This window comes from Pectinophora gossypiella, chromosome 2 (assembly GCF_024362695.1).
Source record: "Pectinophora gossypiella chromosome 2, ilPecGoss1.1, whole genome shotgun sequence".
Classification (NCBI taxonomy): Eukaryota; Metazoa; Arthropoda; class Insecta; order Lepidoptera; family Gelechiidae; genus Pectinophora; species Pectinophora gossypiella.
The window spans coordinates 9,199,919-9,218,585 of record NC_065405.1 but is presented as its reverse complement, the minus strand read 5'-3'; the positions used below and the strand labels follow the sequence as shown (position 1 = coordinate 9,218,585).

General features: G+C 41.0%; 1 protein-coding gene across 1 annotated transcript; it reads left to right on the top strand.

Annotated features, from left to right (window-relative positions):
- The first annotated feature begins 3,355 nt into the window (after positions 1-3,355).
- LOC126375460 (neuronal acetylcholine receptor subunit alpha-7-like) lies at positions 3,356-17,739 on the top strand. Its single transcript, XM_050022393.1, has 11 exons — positions 3,356-3,437; positions 6,338-6,477; positions 7,636-7,680; positions 9,565-9,674; positions 11,265-11,445; positions 12,461-12,536; positions 14,098-14,292; positions 14,625-14,821; positions 14,903-15,147; positions 15,433-15,535; positions 15,830-17,739. Exons 1-11 carry the CDS (start codon positions 3,356-3,358, stop codon positions 15,980-15,982), a joined length of 1,527 nt encoding a protein of 508 aa, XP_049878350.1. The 3' UTR covers positions 15,983-17,739.
- The last annotated feature ends 928 nt before the right edge of the window (positions 17,740-18,667 follow it).

Here is an 18,667-nt window from a genome sequence, read left to right as displayed (position 1 = left end):
AAGTGGAAGTTCCACCGCTTTTCATAGTGAAAACTTGCACAAGGAACTGGATAGTACAGTGATATTTTTACTATCACTCTTAATGTTATTATGACTAATAAATACGATTTTATACGGCTTCACAGCTAGGGCGACTACAGACCCGTCTAGAAAATCAAGTTAGTTAACCTATAAACACTGCGAAGTCTGGCGACGTGTATTTACAACATTGTCATGAAGAAATTCCGTTGAAAATCCGCTTGCAAAAGTATGTAAAAAAAACTCTGCCTTGGAATGATTCGAAACGACAGTTCGTTAAGCAACTGTAATCAGTTCATAACGGGACTGATGGCGCTTCTTTATCTTAGTGGCGCCATGGTGCAGTCACATCGGCCCACAATTTTCATAGATACCGTTACATCATAACATTGAGAAAAACTATGTCGCCGCCACACGTCGGCTCCACTGTTTAAAAGTGTGTCAACCTCATAAAAGTCAATGTTCATTACATATGCAATCAATAAAGAGGAAGTCATTGAAAAAATACTTATAAAGATATATCTATCGTAGGCGCCAATACTCGAGAAATGATCATTAAGTAGTACATCAGCATATAAAGACCAAGTCATTTTTAAACATGTCAAGCAGCTTCTTTCAATACTACATTTCAAAATTGGAAACCTAAAAAGGCATAGCTATAAATCACTCTGAAAATAAAGCGTCGCATTGTCACGGTGTGTATTTGCTATAGCTAATAGCTGTTCTGAGTGGCGAGTCGTTGCCGTCAGTCAACACATTGGAGGCGTATAGCTATACAACCTCAGCCATGCACCGCTCTATTGAGAGTGCGCCCGTGCACTCGTAACTTTTAACCTTTACGTTTGACATTTCACTTAGGTATACCTACGACGGTCATTATTTCGCCTGGTCCCAGCAAATGAACCGCTTTTGTTCGCACTCCACCATTCCACAGCTCCTTAGGCGCTTTCTCCTAGTTTCGCAAACTTCCTAGTTCACCACGTTTGCCATTTACCAAATATATCCAGCACCTAATAGAGGTTTGCAACTGGATCGTGAGTGCCAAGAATAGTAGTTCCATTACTTTGCTATGGAATAATTAATGATCGTTCGCTTTAATAATGGCGACCAATATAGTGTAACTTACATTTATGTGGTTAAAGCTTTAATTACTGCGATGTGAACGAAGTATGGGAGGATTTTCCATTATATTTTATGCTTCCTGCATGCCGCTCGAGGCGTATAAACTTAATTCATTGAGGACACTTCCTCGTTAAAAATAACTGAAGCAATATAAAATGAGGCTTCATTTTTTTTAAAAAAAGGCAAGCGTTTTGCACGTGATGTTGGTAGTGTAGGTAGGTATGTGGGTAAGGAAAGTGGTGGCACAGTGGGTCGGTAATGTGCAAACACCCTTCATTATCAGGTTCTGGTACATTAGGCGCGGACATGCCTCACCGCGCGTGCCTCGCCGCCTGAAACCCGACACCCTGTATCTCTGCCACCGCTACCGTCGAGCTAAACAAATACACCACCTTAGATAATTAATATTCTTGAATAATTATACTTAATAATGATAAGGTCTTCTCTCCTATCGTGTGGGTTGTGAGGTGGATTAACATCCTCATCAACCTTGGTGTCAGGCTTACTATTGGGCCCCTGACATAATCCATGTAACGAATACCACGTACTTACATCAGTAAGTAGCAATCGGGTCCAACGGCTTAGCGTGCCTTCCGAAGCTCTGATCGTCTTACTTTCGGAGAATCAGGTGATCAGCCTGTAATGGCCTAACCAAACTAGAGATCACAAAGTGATTTTTTGTGATATGTCCCCACCGGGATTCAAACTCGGACCGTGAGCCCAATGCTCAACCACTGGACCACTGATTATAATAAATAATTTGATAATTTGATACTTCTAGAATCAAAATTTTATCAGAAGAACATTAGCTTTTTATGTGTCCATCTGTTACAGACTAACAGATTTCGATATCAATGCAGATTATTATTTTATAATATTTCCGTCATCTTCATCTGGCAAATACAAATAATAAAGTAGAAAGATACACATCAAGATGAACAGACAGTATTTTTAGAATGTAAATATGACCTAACCTACTCCGGTTTTCATTAGGCGTGAAAGTGCATTTATGGTCGTTAGTATCGTGTTACTCACGTAGGTGTTATTGCTGACCATTCAAAATCGTGTTAAATGAACCCGAATAAAACGATAACTAAAAGAAACGTTAAATTAAATTATCGGATCTAGCCGAATCGACAGGCGTTGAAATGATGGCCGAGGATAAAACTCGATCTCTTACCACAAAATCTCTACCGGTTCGGTTCTTTTAGGGGCCGCTTATCGACTCGTAAGGGTTTGTCAGCTGATATCTTGAAAGTCAATGTTCGAGTTAGGAGTCGAAAATTCGTGGTTGTTGGGAGCGAGGTGTCGCGGGAGGGGACGCGTCCTCATTGATCTGCGGCGCGCAGCCCCGCGCCGCCGCAGCCCCGCAGCCTCCGCAACTCGCGGCCACAACAATCGAACCTCTAATCGCAAGATTCCACAGCGCCTACACATTTTTGTCACCTCCAAAATTAACTCGTTAATCAGGTATTTGATTTGAAAAGAGTACATGAGATGATGAGCAACAAATAATATATATTATATGAAATGATATAAGTTTCAATAGAGTTCCAATATACTCATTATTGTTTCTGAAGCTGCTGTAATTGTTATCATTGTAAAGCTGCTGCATAGCATTAAAGAAAATATATAAACGAATCCGAACTGGAAGTTCGACGTGTGTTCCGAAAGAAGCATGTCTGTCGAAGTAGCATGAGACATTGACGTAGGTAGGAGAGAAGAGTTGTCCCGGGAGTGGAGCGAGGTCCGCACCGGGTGCAGGCCGGCAGCTCGCTGGCGGCGGGGGCGGGCGGCGCGGAGTGAATGGGCGGCGGCGGCGGGCGCGGGCGGGGGCTGCGGCGCGCGCTGCCGGCGCCGCTCCGCCCGCCGCGGCCGCTCCGCCAGTCCGCACACCGGCGGCTCCGCTGCCCCACGGTCGGCCGCACTCCGCTACACAACAATGCTCAAAAACACACCGTAGCCCGACAAACCTAAACGTGACGCGGTCGGCGATGCTCGAGGGTCGGACGGCACGCGTGGCCGTCGGCGAGCGGTCGTGAAGGAGGTTTGATATATGAAAACCATAAAAGAATTGAATTTTAAGCTGATCGTATTCGATAGATCGGAATAGGGGGGCGGGAGTGCGGCTGGGGGGAAGCGTGTCGGGCGGAGATGGCGCGGCGCGGCGGCGCGGCGGCGGCGGCGCGCAGCGCGGCGGCGGCGCGGCGCTGACATGGGCGGCGGGCGGGCGCGCCGCGCGCTGGCGGCGGCGCCCGCGGCGCTGCTGCTGCTGCTGGGCCTGCTCTGGCCGAGGGGTAAGCACCGCCTCGCTTGCACCTACACCTGACCCCGGGCCTACTTGGTTCTAGGCCTCCGACGGCGCCCAGCATTCCATTACACGTTGTATCTCCCATTTTAGAAATCAAACATGTACCAGTTAGTAGACCATTTAATACCTCAGATTAGCACAAATCATGTGTAAATCTGTAAAATCATATATTTTGTAAGACAATACAATATCATGAAATATTTCTGCTAGAGTTGCACGTTAGAAACGACCATTACTTATATACATAATATTAACAAACAAAGTTCCCGCACAATCCTTTTCTCTCTGAACTACTTACTCGAAATAATTTACGACGCCTTTCATGTTCCCGCGTGCGTCGCCATGTTCGCTATTTTTCTCGGATATGCCGAGTCACGTACTGAACATCAAAGATTTGGGCGCTCGGATCTCGAGCGGCAAATTTTCCTACAAAAGGCTACCCTCAGACGTGGCACTCGATCGAGAACCTCGAGAGCGTTCAGCTTCAGATAACGTAACGACCATTCGAGGGCCCCTGAGAGGGGATAACGAACCGCCTGAACATGTCTAGTAGCCCGATTTGATATCAAAGGAAGAGCCAAGAGGCATATTGTTGTCGCGTGACATTCATTTACTTACGCCACGAAAAGACAGCGTCGTAACCGAAATAATACAACCCTCTCAGTGAACGAGCGCTTTGTTAAATTACCTACATAATATCGCCATTTTGATTCGATTACGTGGCTATGGCGGCGCCATAAATCACGACGAATTAGCATCAGTGACCTCTGTTCATATGAAATCCTTTTATTTGGCCGCTTGCCGCTCTTTTGTTTATTTAACAATACCGTTATTAACAGCATTTTGTTCGTGGATTCAGAATTAGTGACCTCAGAGATGGAATGCTTAGGTCAGGTGACTATGCATTCTCTGTGATCCCGGACCTCAGCAATAATGTTATTATTTCAGGGCAAATAAAATAAATACAAACTACATACAAACAATAAAACAACTAGAGAAGCCACGTTAACGAAATCGACATTTTTATTTTAATCTTCGAACGCGCGTTGAAGTCTTTTGTACTAAATATAGGACATGAGATAAAAAAAAATATGTTTCTTGACATAACATTTGAGCTATTTATAATGTAAGTATGCAGAAATGTAATAAATTATATATTTATATTATTTCAATATCCATGAAATTGGAAATATTCTAGATACCACTATAATACAATACTGTAAACTTGGCAAGTTTGTTCAGGATAATCTCAATCATTTTATAAATTTCCCTAAACACGGGTTAAAAACAAAAATCCTTTAATCTTATTCGACATTCTGGAAAGAGAGCAACTCTAGCTGTATTTCATTATCTTATATATAATTTTCCTCATAATCCTTAGTCGGATGGTCAGATGCAAGAATCATATTAATATATCAATTGGTGTCGATTTTAAGTAAGTACCTACTTACTTGTATCTGACGACGAATATAAAACAGTTCAGACTGACTACCAACCCACCGTGATAAAATGTTTATATCAAATATTGGTTTACTTAACATTGAAGCAATAAATACCATACAACTAAGGCTACAATTGTAGTATACACCTATTTTAGAATTCAATTAGATATAATTATTAAATAGTGTAAAATTTTACATTAAAAATACACCTTTACACAATTATAATACTTACTTGACAAATATAATAACAACAAAACATAATATAAGCTCATGTCTAGGTATGTCCCAATTGGTGTAGTCAAAGGAACATGCATCGCAAGATGAACTAAGAACCCACACCTCATCGAGCTTTCTAAAAATAGAATAGTGATGTAATTTAATTACTTGCAAGACCAAGATTCTTGATAAGAACTAATCCCGGTAGAAATAATCCCGGTAATAATTCAAGTTCAGGATTCAAGTACCAATATTAAAATTCAAAAATAATAATATTTTTTTACATACCGAACGTCTCATCCGCCTAAAACTACTGCAGCTACTATTCTCATTAAAGATTCAAGTGCCGGGACCCTCTCGTTCAAAGACTTAGTAAGGTACTACCTACACAGTGTCATCGATGTAAGGAGACGAGATTTAAAGAGATTCCGTACTCGAGAGTCCCAACAGACAACTTGCTTCCCGAATGTGACGATTACGGCGAAAGCTCCCTCTACGACGCGAGTGATTGATGATATTACCCACAATTCGCACACCCGTTTGAGCATACGGATATTATGATCGCACGAAATTGAATTATATTTCCCACCTAGTTATTTTAGTTTGTATATTGAAATATTAAAGGTCAATTTATATACATTATATATCTTATTTATATAATCATATACCCACTGCTTGAGATGAAGGTGGTGGACTATACAAAAAATATAACTTCCCTAGAGTTTATCCTGTTTTATTCATCCAGCCTTTCCGATCTGAGACCATCAGGTTCAATTTATTAGTGAAGCGTCTGTGTACTTAACATTACATACATATACTGACATATGATGAATCGCACGGTGATTAGTTATCAACACATCGCCTATAATTATAATGTTCCATCATGTTAGAAAGAACACAATCTTTCCGCATCCTGTCTATGCGAATTTTATCCGTATCGTCATTATGACAACGTATATTATTGTTTGGACTTACATTGGCCAAATTGGAGATGTCCTTAGAAAAGGTTTAACGGTTTAAAGGATTAGGTTTAGGTTGGTACGATCTAGTCTGAACCGGCGTGCGTGTATGAAGCGATTGATGAATGTGGAGGAAGCAAGAGAAGTGTGTCAGGATCGAAGCAAATGGAATTCTATAGTCTCTGCTTACCCCGGTGGGAAATAGGCGTGAGTTTATGTATGTATGTAAGTATATTATTGTATTTCGTAATGATGTGTGTTGGTACCAGGGGCGTGTGGCGGCTACCACGAGAAGCGTCTGCTTCACCACCTGCTGGACCACTACAACGTGCTGGAGAGGCCGGTGGTCAACGAGAGCGACCCGCTGCAGCTCTCCTTTGGCCTCACGCTCATGCAGATCATCGACGTGGTAACTACTGTTAGATAGCAAATGATCATAAACAGCCTATATACGTCCCACTGCTGGGCACAGGCCTTCCCTCAATCAACCGGAGGGGGTATAGAGCATACTCCACCAGGCTGCTCCAATGCGGGTTGGTGGAGCAAATAATCGATCGGTCTAATCTCGACTGATACGTCAGTATGCTAATAAACGTAACAGCACTGGTTTGGAGCCGTATTTTTGAATCGTGCGTTTTCGATTGGAATGCGAATATATACCTATTTCACATAGCACATCAGAACTCGTCGTTTGCAAGATGAGACAGTTATATATTTTCGTGAATTGGGGACGAACAATTCAGAAATACGAGGCCTGTATTTTGGCAGATCTAATTGGTACCGCGCATTGAAGCTTTGTTATATGTTATCTCTGATGAAATATACTTAATCACTGATTGTACTGAACACGTCGTTTTGTCTAATAATACGACTTTCTCACTCACGGCTCTAGTATCTATAGCTTATGTAAGTAATTTAAATTATTGTTTTAAATTAATGAGGCCTACAAAAAAGGGCCTCATACTGCCGTTCGATTCTATCGAACATACATAAACAGCCTATATACGTCCCACTGCTGGGCACAGGCCTCCCCTCAATCAACCGGAGGGGGTATGGAGCATACTCCACCACGCTGATCCACTGCGAGTTGGTGGAGCTGTTTTACGGCTAATAGCCAGGACCAACAGCTTATCGTGCCCTCCGGAGCACGGAAGCATCTTACTTTTTCAGATAATCAGGTGATTCAAGCCTGCAATGTCCTTACTAATCAAAGGACCGTCTCACAATGTGTTTTCGACAAGGTCCCCATCGGGAATCAAACCCTGACCTCCAGATCGTAAGCCCAACGCTCTAACTACTATACCACGGAGGTTGTTAGTTATATCGATAAAAAAATATTTTCACCACCGAAGTTAGGTATAAGTATACATATAAAATTCTCTTGTATGGTGCGCCGCGAAGCTACGACGCAAATGCAAAAAAAAATCTATTCTACAGCAATTAAAAATATTATGAATTCGATATTCTCGTACTCGTTAAATAAATAATACTAATTGTTACTTGTCTCAACATCGTGTTGATATTAATTATGTAATTCTGGACACTAAGCAGACACTTTTGTCAACAGGACGAGAAGAACCAGCTACTTATAACAAACATCTGGCTAAAACTGGTAAGTACATAATACCATTACGACCCTGGACGTATGCTCAGCTCACCCATCAAACTGTCACAGGCTATGTTTGCCAATTATTATTTAATCCATTAGCCCCACTTTGCTGATGTCACTGTAAGATGACTTTAGCTAGCAATACAATTAAGCTCTATTTACCAACGGCTGGCTCTTACCTATCTATAGCCTCATAATAACGTTAAGAGAGTGGCCTCACGCGCGTTGCCGGTACGTTGCGTCGTCACAAAGGACTCTTTCTTACTGAATATAATCGTTGTAATTTATTTTTTAAGTATATAAAACAACGTTTTTTGATGAAATTCTTGTGCATTTACCGCAAATGGCATTAACTATTCGCCGGGCAAATGGGGAGCGCTAAGGGCCCGTTACAACTTTAAGATATTGATAACTTTAAGGCCTGAGGGTGCCAAGGTGGCGCCAACCTCGACTCAGGGCGTCATCTGGGAGGAATAACATTTGAAAGAGTTAATCGAACCTAGTGGTTCGATAGCGATAAGCGCTGAATGAGACAAATCGTCGACCACAGCGACGAGGTCGGTATCGGGGTTCTGTAGTGTTTGTTGTCGCGAGCAGATTGGCCGCCTCTATGGCTAGAGTAATCATTCGGGCTCTGATACTTTTTAGTACCGTCCCTAAGCGGGATGTATTCGGAAGCCGCAACTACCAGGGGATTTGGGTGGTGCGGAGCAGAATCGAAAAAACGTTTTGAAGCTAATTTAAGCTATTGGGCAATGGTTGGCACACCTAGGTCAATGTGCAGATTTTCGTTGCCAGGAAACCACGGGGCACCCGTAGTTTTTCTGTAAGTGATAGATTTCTGCGCAAAAACGACCCCTGGATAAGTCATGATCGGATGGCTGTAAAAAAACGGAGCAACATCGCAAAAAACCCACCACGCTTCGTGTGGCATCGCTCTCGTAGCAATGAGTTTTTTTCCAAAACCATCCAATTAATTTTATGTCAACATGCTTGTCGAAATTGCGGTGGGAAAATATGTTTTGAAGGCTGTTGATAAAATATTGACGAATTTGCTTTAAAAGAATAAAAACCTAAACGAAAAATTTGGAGTCGTTTTACTGCAATATTTTATGTAAGTACCTATTAGAAAATAAACGTGCAAAACAACCGTTAGCCCAAACATAAGTATGTTAGATCCTCTTGGGTTTTCAAGGTACTTTGTCTGTAAGCCTATACACTTATTTGCCCAATTTGATTCCCGCGGGAACAAAACAACAATAATACTGTTAGTTCTGAATTCAAATTCTGATATTAAGTCCACAACATGGAAATTAGCATACATTTGTGTTCGGAAATGCAATTATTGCCGACGGACATAAAGAAAATAGTAGCACTGTAGTCTCTTTGCATTCCTTAATAATATATTATTAATTGTACCTACTTACTTCTTAAAATTACATATTATGTTTTATGGCAATAATGAACTTTATATAAAATGTACAGCACGGCTAGACCTTTCTCAAAAGTCACCACTCTCACGTGTTTTCACGTGTGATATAATTTTACCCATTCCCCTTTCATAAGTTTTAACAAATATTTTAAGAAAAAGACGTGGGATATTTTTACTTCCAATTTAAACACAAGTACCGTTGCAGTAAATGATGCAATTTTATTTCACGAGTATCTCTCAATTTATGGTTTACGCCGTTTCTTTTAAATGTCTGTAAAAATACAGCTTTAAAGGTTGATGTACACAGAGACGGGTAAGCAAGACAAACGAGCCGGTACGCGAGAATTTGTATGAGACCGTAGCAAAATCCCGTGCCCCGGCCTGGTACGTCCGCTTTTTCCTAGTCTGTGGACAGTAAGCTTTATGTTTAAGTAACTTACAACTTATCCTCGCAGGAGTGGAATGATATGAACCTGAGGTGGAACACTTCTGATTTCGGTGGCGTCAAAGACTTGCGGGTGCCGCCCCACAGGCTATGGAAACCAGATGTCCTTATGTACAACAGGTAAGTTAAGTTCTCACACGTTCAATGCAATCAAGTTTTATTTCCACTCACAATCGTTATTTTATTTTTTACCAAACTTGTAATTAAGATTTCCTGCATGTCTATTTAAGCTTTGCTCTTTATAAAGTCATTAGTAAGTAAAATATACTCTGATTTTAGTTCTGTGCAATAAAGTATATTTGATTTGATTTTATTTTTAAATATACTCTTCTACTCTTTATTTATTTATTTATTTCCATAATTCTTAAACAATATCTTTACAGGTATACCCAATGCGATATCGATACATAAATGCGATTAAATATTTTATAAAACAAAGTATGAACACACACACAACATAACATCTAGTACCCACTGAAATAATTTAGAGACCGTTCTGTAAATTTCACCACCGAACAAGTAAATAAGTAGTTATTAGTTAATTATATACCTACATTATAATACGAAATACAGGCATATACATATTTAATGTTTTTGTTCGTGCAAGTAGGTGCTTTATAGAACTAAATTTAAAATGAAATATACGTTATTTAGTAGGTAAGGATATTTTATAAGATTTTTTTGTGACTGTTAAAATCGACGATAAAAACACAATCAACCAGTTCTGAATTAATGCTATAGTTTCCGAAGCTATCAGGTAACCGATGTTGACTTTCTGCCTCATTAATTTTAACAGACTGTGACCGCGGTTGATCAACGCACCGCAATCAAAGTTCATTAATATTTGATAAGTTTGGCGGCGTAAATCTGTTATTAATACCAAGTAAAGCTATCAATAAAACTAAAGTAGGTTTTGATAAGGGTGCGCCCTACAGACGAATGTAGGGTACTGGCATACTTGCTTTCTTTAAAATGTATACCTTCTAGGTATTTAGCGTACCCACTTAATCTTTGACAGCCAAACATGTACCTACTTGTAAACGACCCCTCGTTGCCTTATTACTGAAAACCACGTGAGCGTGTTTTTGAGAAATCACATTTTAATGTGTTTTTATTCAACAAAAGTTCGATATTCAATTAATTTCATACCAGGTAAAATTTCGATTGAAAATAACGTGTCTACCGCGAGATTTTGTTTATTTATTCAGTTATCCAACTGCATTTAGTTGTTTCAGTACTTATATATACATGTAGTTTGTAAGGATCAAAGCAAATGGAATTCCATAGTCGCTTACCCTAGTGAGATGGTGTACATGTAGAAAATTAACAAACAAACATTATCCCGTTTTTCCGCTTACCCAACCTGAAGATTTAAAAGGTCCAGTTTTTTACAGTCAATACTACTGTCAATACTTCAGGTTAGGTAAACGGACCCTGTGAAAAACGGGATAACGCTAGGGAGATTATGACGTCAGCAAGTATTTTTATACATACGTGTTCCTCTAGTTATTAAATAACTCCTAATGTATACTAAAGATGTGTGGCTGTTGCAGTTTCTTGTCATTTCTTCTTCTTAGCCATCATAACACCTTGACAAAAGATGTAGATTCAAAAATGTTAAATTGACCTTCAACAAGTTTATTCGTAATAATTACGTTGAATAAATTATTCTGATTTCTAATTACTTATTCGTTGTTTTGCCCCATAAAGTGCGGATGAAGGGTTTGACAGTACGTACCCCACGAACGTGGTGGTACGCAACAACGGGTCGTGCCTGTACGTGCCGCCAGGCATCTTCAAGAGTACCTGCAAGATAGACATCACCTGGTTCCCCTTCGACGACCAGCGCTGCGAGATGAAGTTCGGCAGCTGGACTTATGATGGATATCAAGTGAGTATACAGATGACAGTCTAAGTCAAGCGCCCCAAGGACATAATATAGCTTTAACGACCCGATTACTCTAGCCATGAGACTCGTGACAACAAACACTTCAGGACCCCTATACCAACCACGCCGGCGTTGTCGACGTTTTCCCTCTTTCAGTGTTTATCTCTATCGATCCACTAGAGTCGATTAATTTCAAATATGGCCAACCAGGCACCCTCAGGCCTGTTGTCTTATTTTTTTACCGAACGAGAGCCCTCAGCGCACCCCATTGTCCGGCCAAGTAGTTAATGCCATTTGCGGTAAATCTACAATAAATCACGTCAAAAAAGTCTAAACATTGTTTTAAGTTTACGCGGTTATGTCAAACGCGGTAAGAACCCGTTACTATGTGCTTTAAAAAAGTCTAAGTCATGAAATTCTACTTCTTTCGAGTTGACGATGAAGCTTCCTCAAACCACTTTTACGTCATATATAGGTAATCCCTTTAGTTCCCACTACTACTGTAATAAGTGGTAAATTATGTACTTAATTCGAAATCCACACTAATATCAGCGGCTTTTGAAAATAGGAATGTTTAAAAAATAATATTTGAAGTCAATGCAAGTTTCCATTAGAGATTCGAAATTCTGGAAGTGGTCATTAATTTTATTTATGCGTTTTCTTTTACAGTTTTTATTAGGTAAATTCCTATGAGGTAAGTAGGAGTCCTGGTACGGCTTTGAAATAGACTACTCTGGGGCGCAATTCCTCTCGCGTCACAAAGTACTGCGGGGCGGAAGGCAAGAAAATAAACACTGCCCTGTTTTTCCCTAAAAAGTAGCATGAGAGCTACACCGACAAGAGCGTGGCTCATAAATTAGTGATGATTAGGTAAATTATGTAAACCAACTACTCGTATGTATAGGCGAATACGAGTATCAGGGCGAGTTACGTAGCTTAAAAAAATCAAAGCCATTCTTTTTCTTAGAATATCTTTTAAACATTATTTTTTTACAAATGTATTATATTTTGTTCACAGTTGGACCTACAACTACAAGATGAATCGGGTGGAGATATAAGCAGTTTCGTCACGAATGGCGAATGGGAGCTTATAGGTCAGTTTAAATTTAATATTCTTTAAAAATGAAATAAGATATTAAATATAATAAACCGCAATTTCTCCTTCTTGGAAGTAAAGTGAAAGCGGGAATTCAATCTACCGTTACACTACTCTAAATACAAAATTACGTCGTTTTTTTTTTTTTTTATATTTTTTGCATAATCAATTATCGGTGCAATGAAAGTATAAGCCACTGAAATCAATGACGGGATGCAAATTATCGCGTTCAAATTAAAAAAAAAAGAATAAGAGCGCAATGAAATGAAACTTTTTGAAACGAGTACAAATTGTAGGTAATTGCAAACCGTATCAAAATTAAGTGCAATTTTGTCTCCAAATTATTTGTGGCGCTGCTAAAGCCTGTAAACTTAATTAGGCAATTACTTATGCAATAACTTGTTTACTACATAAAATTAAACCAATGCACTCTATTTATTCTTCTTTCGTGTTGGTTGTGAGATCAGTGATCGACTTCTTAGATCAGTGCTTAACGTGCTCTCGGATTGCCTGCAATTTCCTAGCTAAACTAGGCAACACAAAGTGATTTTGTGTTATGTCTCCACTGAGATTCGAACCCGGATCCTCCAGATCATGAGCACAGCGCTCGACCACGTAGAACTTCACTCTATACATGACTAGCTTACCACCCACGACTCCGTCCGCTTTGACTTCGGTTATTAAATATAACACTCAGGAATAATATCGTCACTGAAAAGGTAAAATTACGTAAGCGCCAAAATGCCATTTCAAGAAAAAGCCGTTTAAAGTATTTTAATCGTTTTTTATCATTACTTTTTACCCAATTATCCAATTTAGATGACGTCAACGTAAGTTTACTTTGTTTTTATATTATATTATATTATGATATTATAAGATGGACTCCTTTTAGGATATTTTGGCGCTTATGTAATTTTGCCTTTCCAGTGACGATATATTTTTATACTAGTAAAATAATTTTCGAAATCGGTTCAGTAGTTTCAGAGATTACTTTCAACAAACGAAGTCACTAACGTACAAACTTTAAACACTAATAAGTAATTTGTGTAGATTGACGAGCGACGCCCTATTCTAATATGTAACCGTTCGATTTAAATATCCTATCCTGTCTAATTCGTACACAATAATTTGAGGAGCTCAGTGGCGCAGCGGTTAACGCGCTCGGTCTGGGATTGTTGAAGTTAAGCAACTTTCGCAAAGGCCGGTCATAGGATGGGTGATCACAAAAAAAAATTTCTCCGAGCTCTCGAGAGCTCCTCCGTGCTTCGGAAGGCACGTTAAGCCGTTGGTCTCGACTGCATTAGCAGTCGTTAATAACCATAAATCCGCAATGGGCCCGCGTGATGGTTCAAGGCCCGATCTCCCTATCCATCCAAAGGGAAGGCCCGTGCCCCAGCAGTGGGGACCTTAATGGGCTGATGATGATGATGATGAATTTGAGGTTTAAATTTCACAAGCTTTTAAAAATACGCGTTTTGAGGTGAAGTTGGCCTCACCTATAATCAAATGCGACAGTCCTAACCGGAATAAAAAGGAATATTCTCTTGTAATGTGCGCAGGCGTCCCAGGCAAGCGGAATGAAATCTACTACAACTGCTGTCCGGAGCCGTACATAGACATCACTTTCGCGGTGGTGATACGACGGAAGACACTCTACTACTTCTTCAATCTGATCGTGCCCTGCGTGCTGATAGCCTCCATGGCGCTGTTAGGGTTCACCCTGCCGCCCGACTCGGGAGAAAAGCTGTCTTTAGGTATGTTTCGTACTTATATTGGTTACCAAAAAACAGGACTTGAGGTCCAGGGGGGGGGATTCTTGAGGGCTCGGGTTGGTTGGGGTTGGGAGGGGGGTTTATATAGTATTTAAAATAGTTCAGAGTTCTAGGACTAGCTCTCTCTTTCTGACAATTAGCGTAAGTAAAGGACGGCATCATTTTAGGGCCGTAGATTTAGTGCCATAATAAAAAGAAGTTTTATTTCTGGCAGGCACTTTGATCTTTGGGCCTAAAATGAATATTTTCCTTTATCCGCCAGAAATGGCCAGCATCAATGTTGTTAACCATACGAGACTTGTCACTTCGTTCAGGTGTGACGATCCTGCTGTCGTTAACGGTGTTCTTGAACATGGTGGCGGAGACGATGCCGGCGACCTCCGATGCAGTGCCTCTACTGGGTACCTACTTCAACTGCATCATGTTCATGGTAGCCTCCTCCGTCGTCTCCACCATACTCATCCTCAACTACCACCATCGGCACGCAGACACGCACGAAATGAGCGACTGGGTAAGTTATTACTGTGACAAATAGTCTCTTAAAATGTGTTACCTACTTTGAGAGTAAATAATGTGTTTATTTGTTGTACAGATCCGCTGCGTGTTTCTGTACTGGTTACCGTGGATCCTGCGCATGTCGCGCCCGGGTTCGGCGGCGACGCCCCCGCCCGCTCGCGCGCCGCCGCCGCCGGACCTGGAGTTGCGCGAGCGCTCGTCCAAGTCGCTCCTCGCGAACGTGCTCGATATCGACGACGACTTCCGCCACACGCACGCGCAGCAGCCGCCTTGCTGCCGATACTACAGGTCCCTCGACGATCTACACGAACACTACTCGCCGTAAATAGCACGGTTACGATACTACACCCTGCCTCGAACGATCCGCAGTTTACACCCGACCAAAACAGCTTTGGCATCGACATCACATGTCATAGAGATTTGATGAATCACATAGAGATTTATAAATCACATTAATTTCACTCTTCACTCGACTCTTCGACTATGGATCTTAAATCTTTCTCATCTAACGAGCATAAATCCAGTAGCTCCCTTCGTTCCTCGGCTCCACTTGTAGTTAGGGAGTACTCGCAAATGGAAGGCTACAGAGCATATTGGTTGTTACAGAGGGGCTGAGGAGAATGGCGCGGGGCTGGCGGCGCACAGTTGCTTCGGTGTCGACTATGAGCTGTCGCTCATACTCAAAGAGCTTCGAGTCATCACAGATCAGGTCAATATTTAATGTGTTTCCTCTTACATATCTTGGTGTTAGTTTAAAAAACAGTAGTTAGTATAACAGTACAACAGTAGTTAGTAACAGTTGAAAATCTTCACGAGTTTCATCCGTCCAAACATGACCTATGCAGGGGTTGTATTCGCCCCCTCCTGTCTATCGTTAAAAAGTGATACAAAATTGATTCATGTGGTGAGAGCCATAAGCCAGAAAGTAAAAAAATATCTGCAGATAATGTACCCTAAGCCACGAGAAATAAAATAAAGCACTTTAACTGTACAAATTTTTCAGATGCGCAAAGACGACGAAGACGCGGACATTTCGCGCGACTGGAAGTTCGCCGCCATGGTCGTGGACAGACTGTGCCTTATTATCTTTACCCTGTTCACAATCATTGCCACGCTAGCCGTGCTGCTGTCCGCGCCACACATCATGGTGTCGTAGCGACCCGCCCGCCTGCGGCTGCGCATGCGTAACGTTCTGTGATAACGCGAGTACTTGTTAAGTTGTGATGTGCGAAGCGGCGCGGGCGTCGACGCCGCGGCGTCGGAGTTGCCGCCGCCCGCCTCGCCGCCCGCGCCCCCCTGTAGACATAAGTTACCGCTGACTGCCATTCCTATGCGCTCAAACGAATACTGCCTATCCGACTAATGTCCTATGAAACTTTGTGACCTCCTGTCAGCGACTCGTGCTCTTTTCTCCCAAGAACCAATAAATGACCAAGGGTCGTTAACCTTGGGAAATGTAATACTACCAACTAGTCTCTTATAGAGTCAAGAAAGGTGTTCGAGAGGGACGAGTGGTTCCGTGCGGAGGGAGCCGCCAGACAACGTAGTAGGTACGTGGCAGTAGTGGCTGTGCCGGGCCGCGCGCTGCCCGCGGTTGCGGCCCGGCGGCCCGCTGGCAGCTCGACAGCTCTACGCTAGAGTAGTCGCCGTCTCGAATGGTCCACCTCGGTGGCCAGTTCTGAAAATTTTAGCACAAAAACGTCTTCCTTCATACCGTTGAACGACCTGGTTCGCATTAAAAATTTAACTTTGTTAGAACTTTCTCGATTCTTGAAATCTATTGTACAGTTTAGGATTTGGGCAGTAAATAAGCAATGGCCCTTTGTTTCCTTCTTGTTCGATTCCGTGAATCGTGGTTATGATCCCTAACTTTATTTTCAGATGTATTTGTGTCAGTAGCTAGTATAGAACTTTACAAACAATGTTGATTCAATTGGTACAGGTTGTGATATGCCTCGTTGTGAACGGGTCGATATTGTTATAAATGGTAAAATATCCAAGGCTATAGCTTAATAAAACGTTCGTTAAAAGTTGTAGTAAACAAAATATTATTTTATTAAATTCATACCTGGGTCTTTCGGAATGACTTATACAAATAACTAAATTAAATTACATGATATCACGTTTATACTTCTTTCAATAAAGTTACAGTAATCATGCTGCAATAATGTTAGCTTGTGAGCAAAGTTTCTCCTTTTCAAGAATCTTAATTATTGAGAGTAAAATCATTCATCGGGTTGCAAAATATTGTATTCATGCATGATCATTTCATCTGTATTTCATAATTTTGTATGATTTGTTTAAAAACGGTGTAAAATAAGTTGACGTTCGTCGATAGGGAACATTGAACTGAGGTGCCTATACAGCATATAGTATATAGTACAGCAGTCGACTAGTACCGCTGTTACACTGTCTCGACCAGCACTCACGCTCATCTGACTCACTCCGGCGATAACTCGCTCATTGAGTTCGACCATATTCACTTCTGATCCACAAATACATTGTGACCCAATCCTGACATAACTCATATACAAGGATAGGTATTACTTTCAACTATTGTTTTCCAGAAAGCATTGAACACCTCCTAGAAAGAAAACGTCAATCGTTATTAGGAGCAGGTGCGGCGGGTACGTAAACTGAATGTACCCACGCACTGCCTCTATCATGTTTTCTTTCTCCGAGGTTATTGCTAAGATGTAATTGTAGGCGTTCCTTTTAGGAAGTTGCTGAACGACTATGGTTATGTTGTCAATGTTTTCTGTGATCGGTTTACTGTTGTATATCTGGTGTCATCAACCGATGATGGCGGTTGTGTGAGGAGCCGGTCGGTGGGGGCCGCGAGTGACCTGCGTCTACGCGCGCCTCGCGGCACCACCGTCAGCAAGGGGACGCACTGCGGTCCCCATAATTTGTTCAATTGTTAGGGTTAATACTCTGAATTGCACTTTGTTTATTAAATATAAACGAATGAAACAAAACTGCCTTTTACTGCTTAACCTGTTTCCTTGAAGACAATTTCTTGAAAAAACAATATACTTAAGTAAAAAAAGTCTATAATGTAATACCGTAATGAAATGTAACTATAACAATTGTTTGCAGAGCAAACGAGAGCTCATTCGATTAAGTGATTGGACAACTCTCTGAGCAGGCACTTGATTTTGTAACAATGATTTTTTTGTGTATTTAAATTGATTGAAGTAACCCTGACCTATATACCGGAGCTGGCGCGGGCGGAGACAATCGATGCTATCCCGAGGGATATCCGCACATGCGCACATCCACCTACCCCGTAATGCGAGCTTTCACCACAAAATGTGCCAAAACCCATTTGTTACTGCTGACATGTATGTGTGCTGAGATAAGACTTGAAATTTCCAAAAATAAGTACAGCTAAAGCTTCTTCTAATAAAAATATATTCTAATATTTAAATTATTTAAAAAATAATTTTGAAAATGTTCATATTCATTTATTGATTTCAGAGTCACAAGTATTTAACTTGTTACATGTATGTATGTATGTGATGTTAGGTATATTGACTAAAATATCATGACAGGATAAATATGTATTTATTTATTTATTTACGTAGTTCTTTTTGCCTACGATAATACAAAGGAATGCGCTTTAACAAATCTTAGCGAGGCGCTCGTAACATGCACTTGAAACATTAAAGTTTGCGTGCCAACGGACAGTGGGTATACTGCAATGTTGCAGTACGAGCAAATAATTTAATGTTTCTTTCATAATTTTCATGAATGGGTTAGAAGCGGTTACGTGTATTAAGTATCACGTTTGAATGCAAGCGACGTTGTTAGGGCGGGCGGGCGCTCGGGGCTGGTGTGC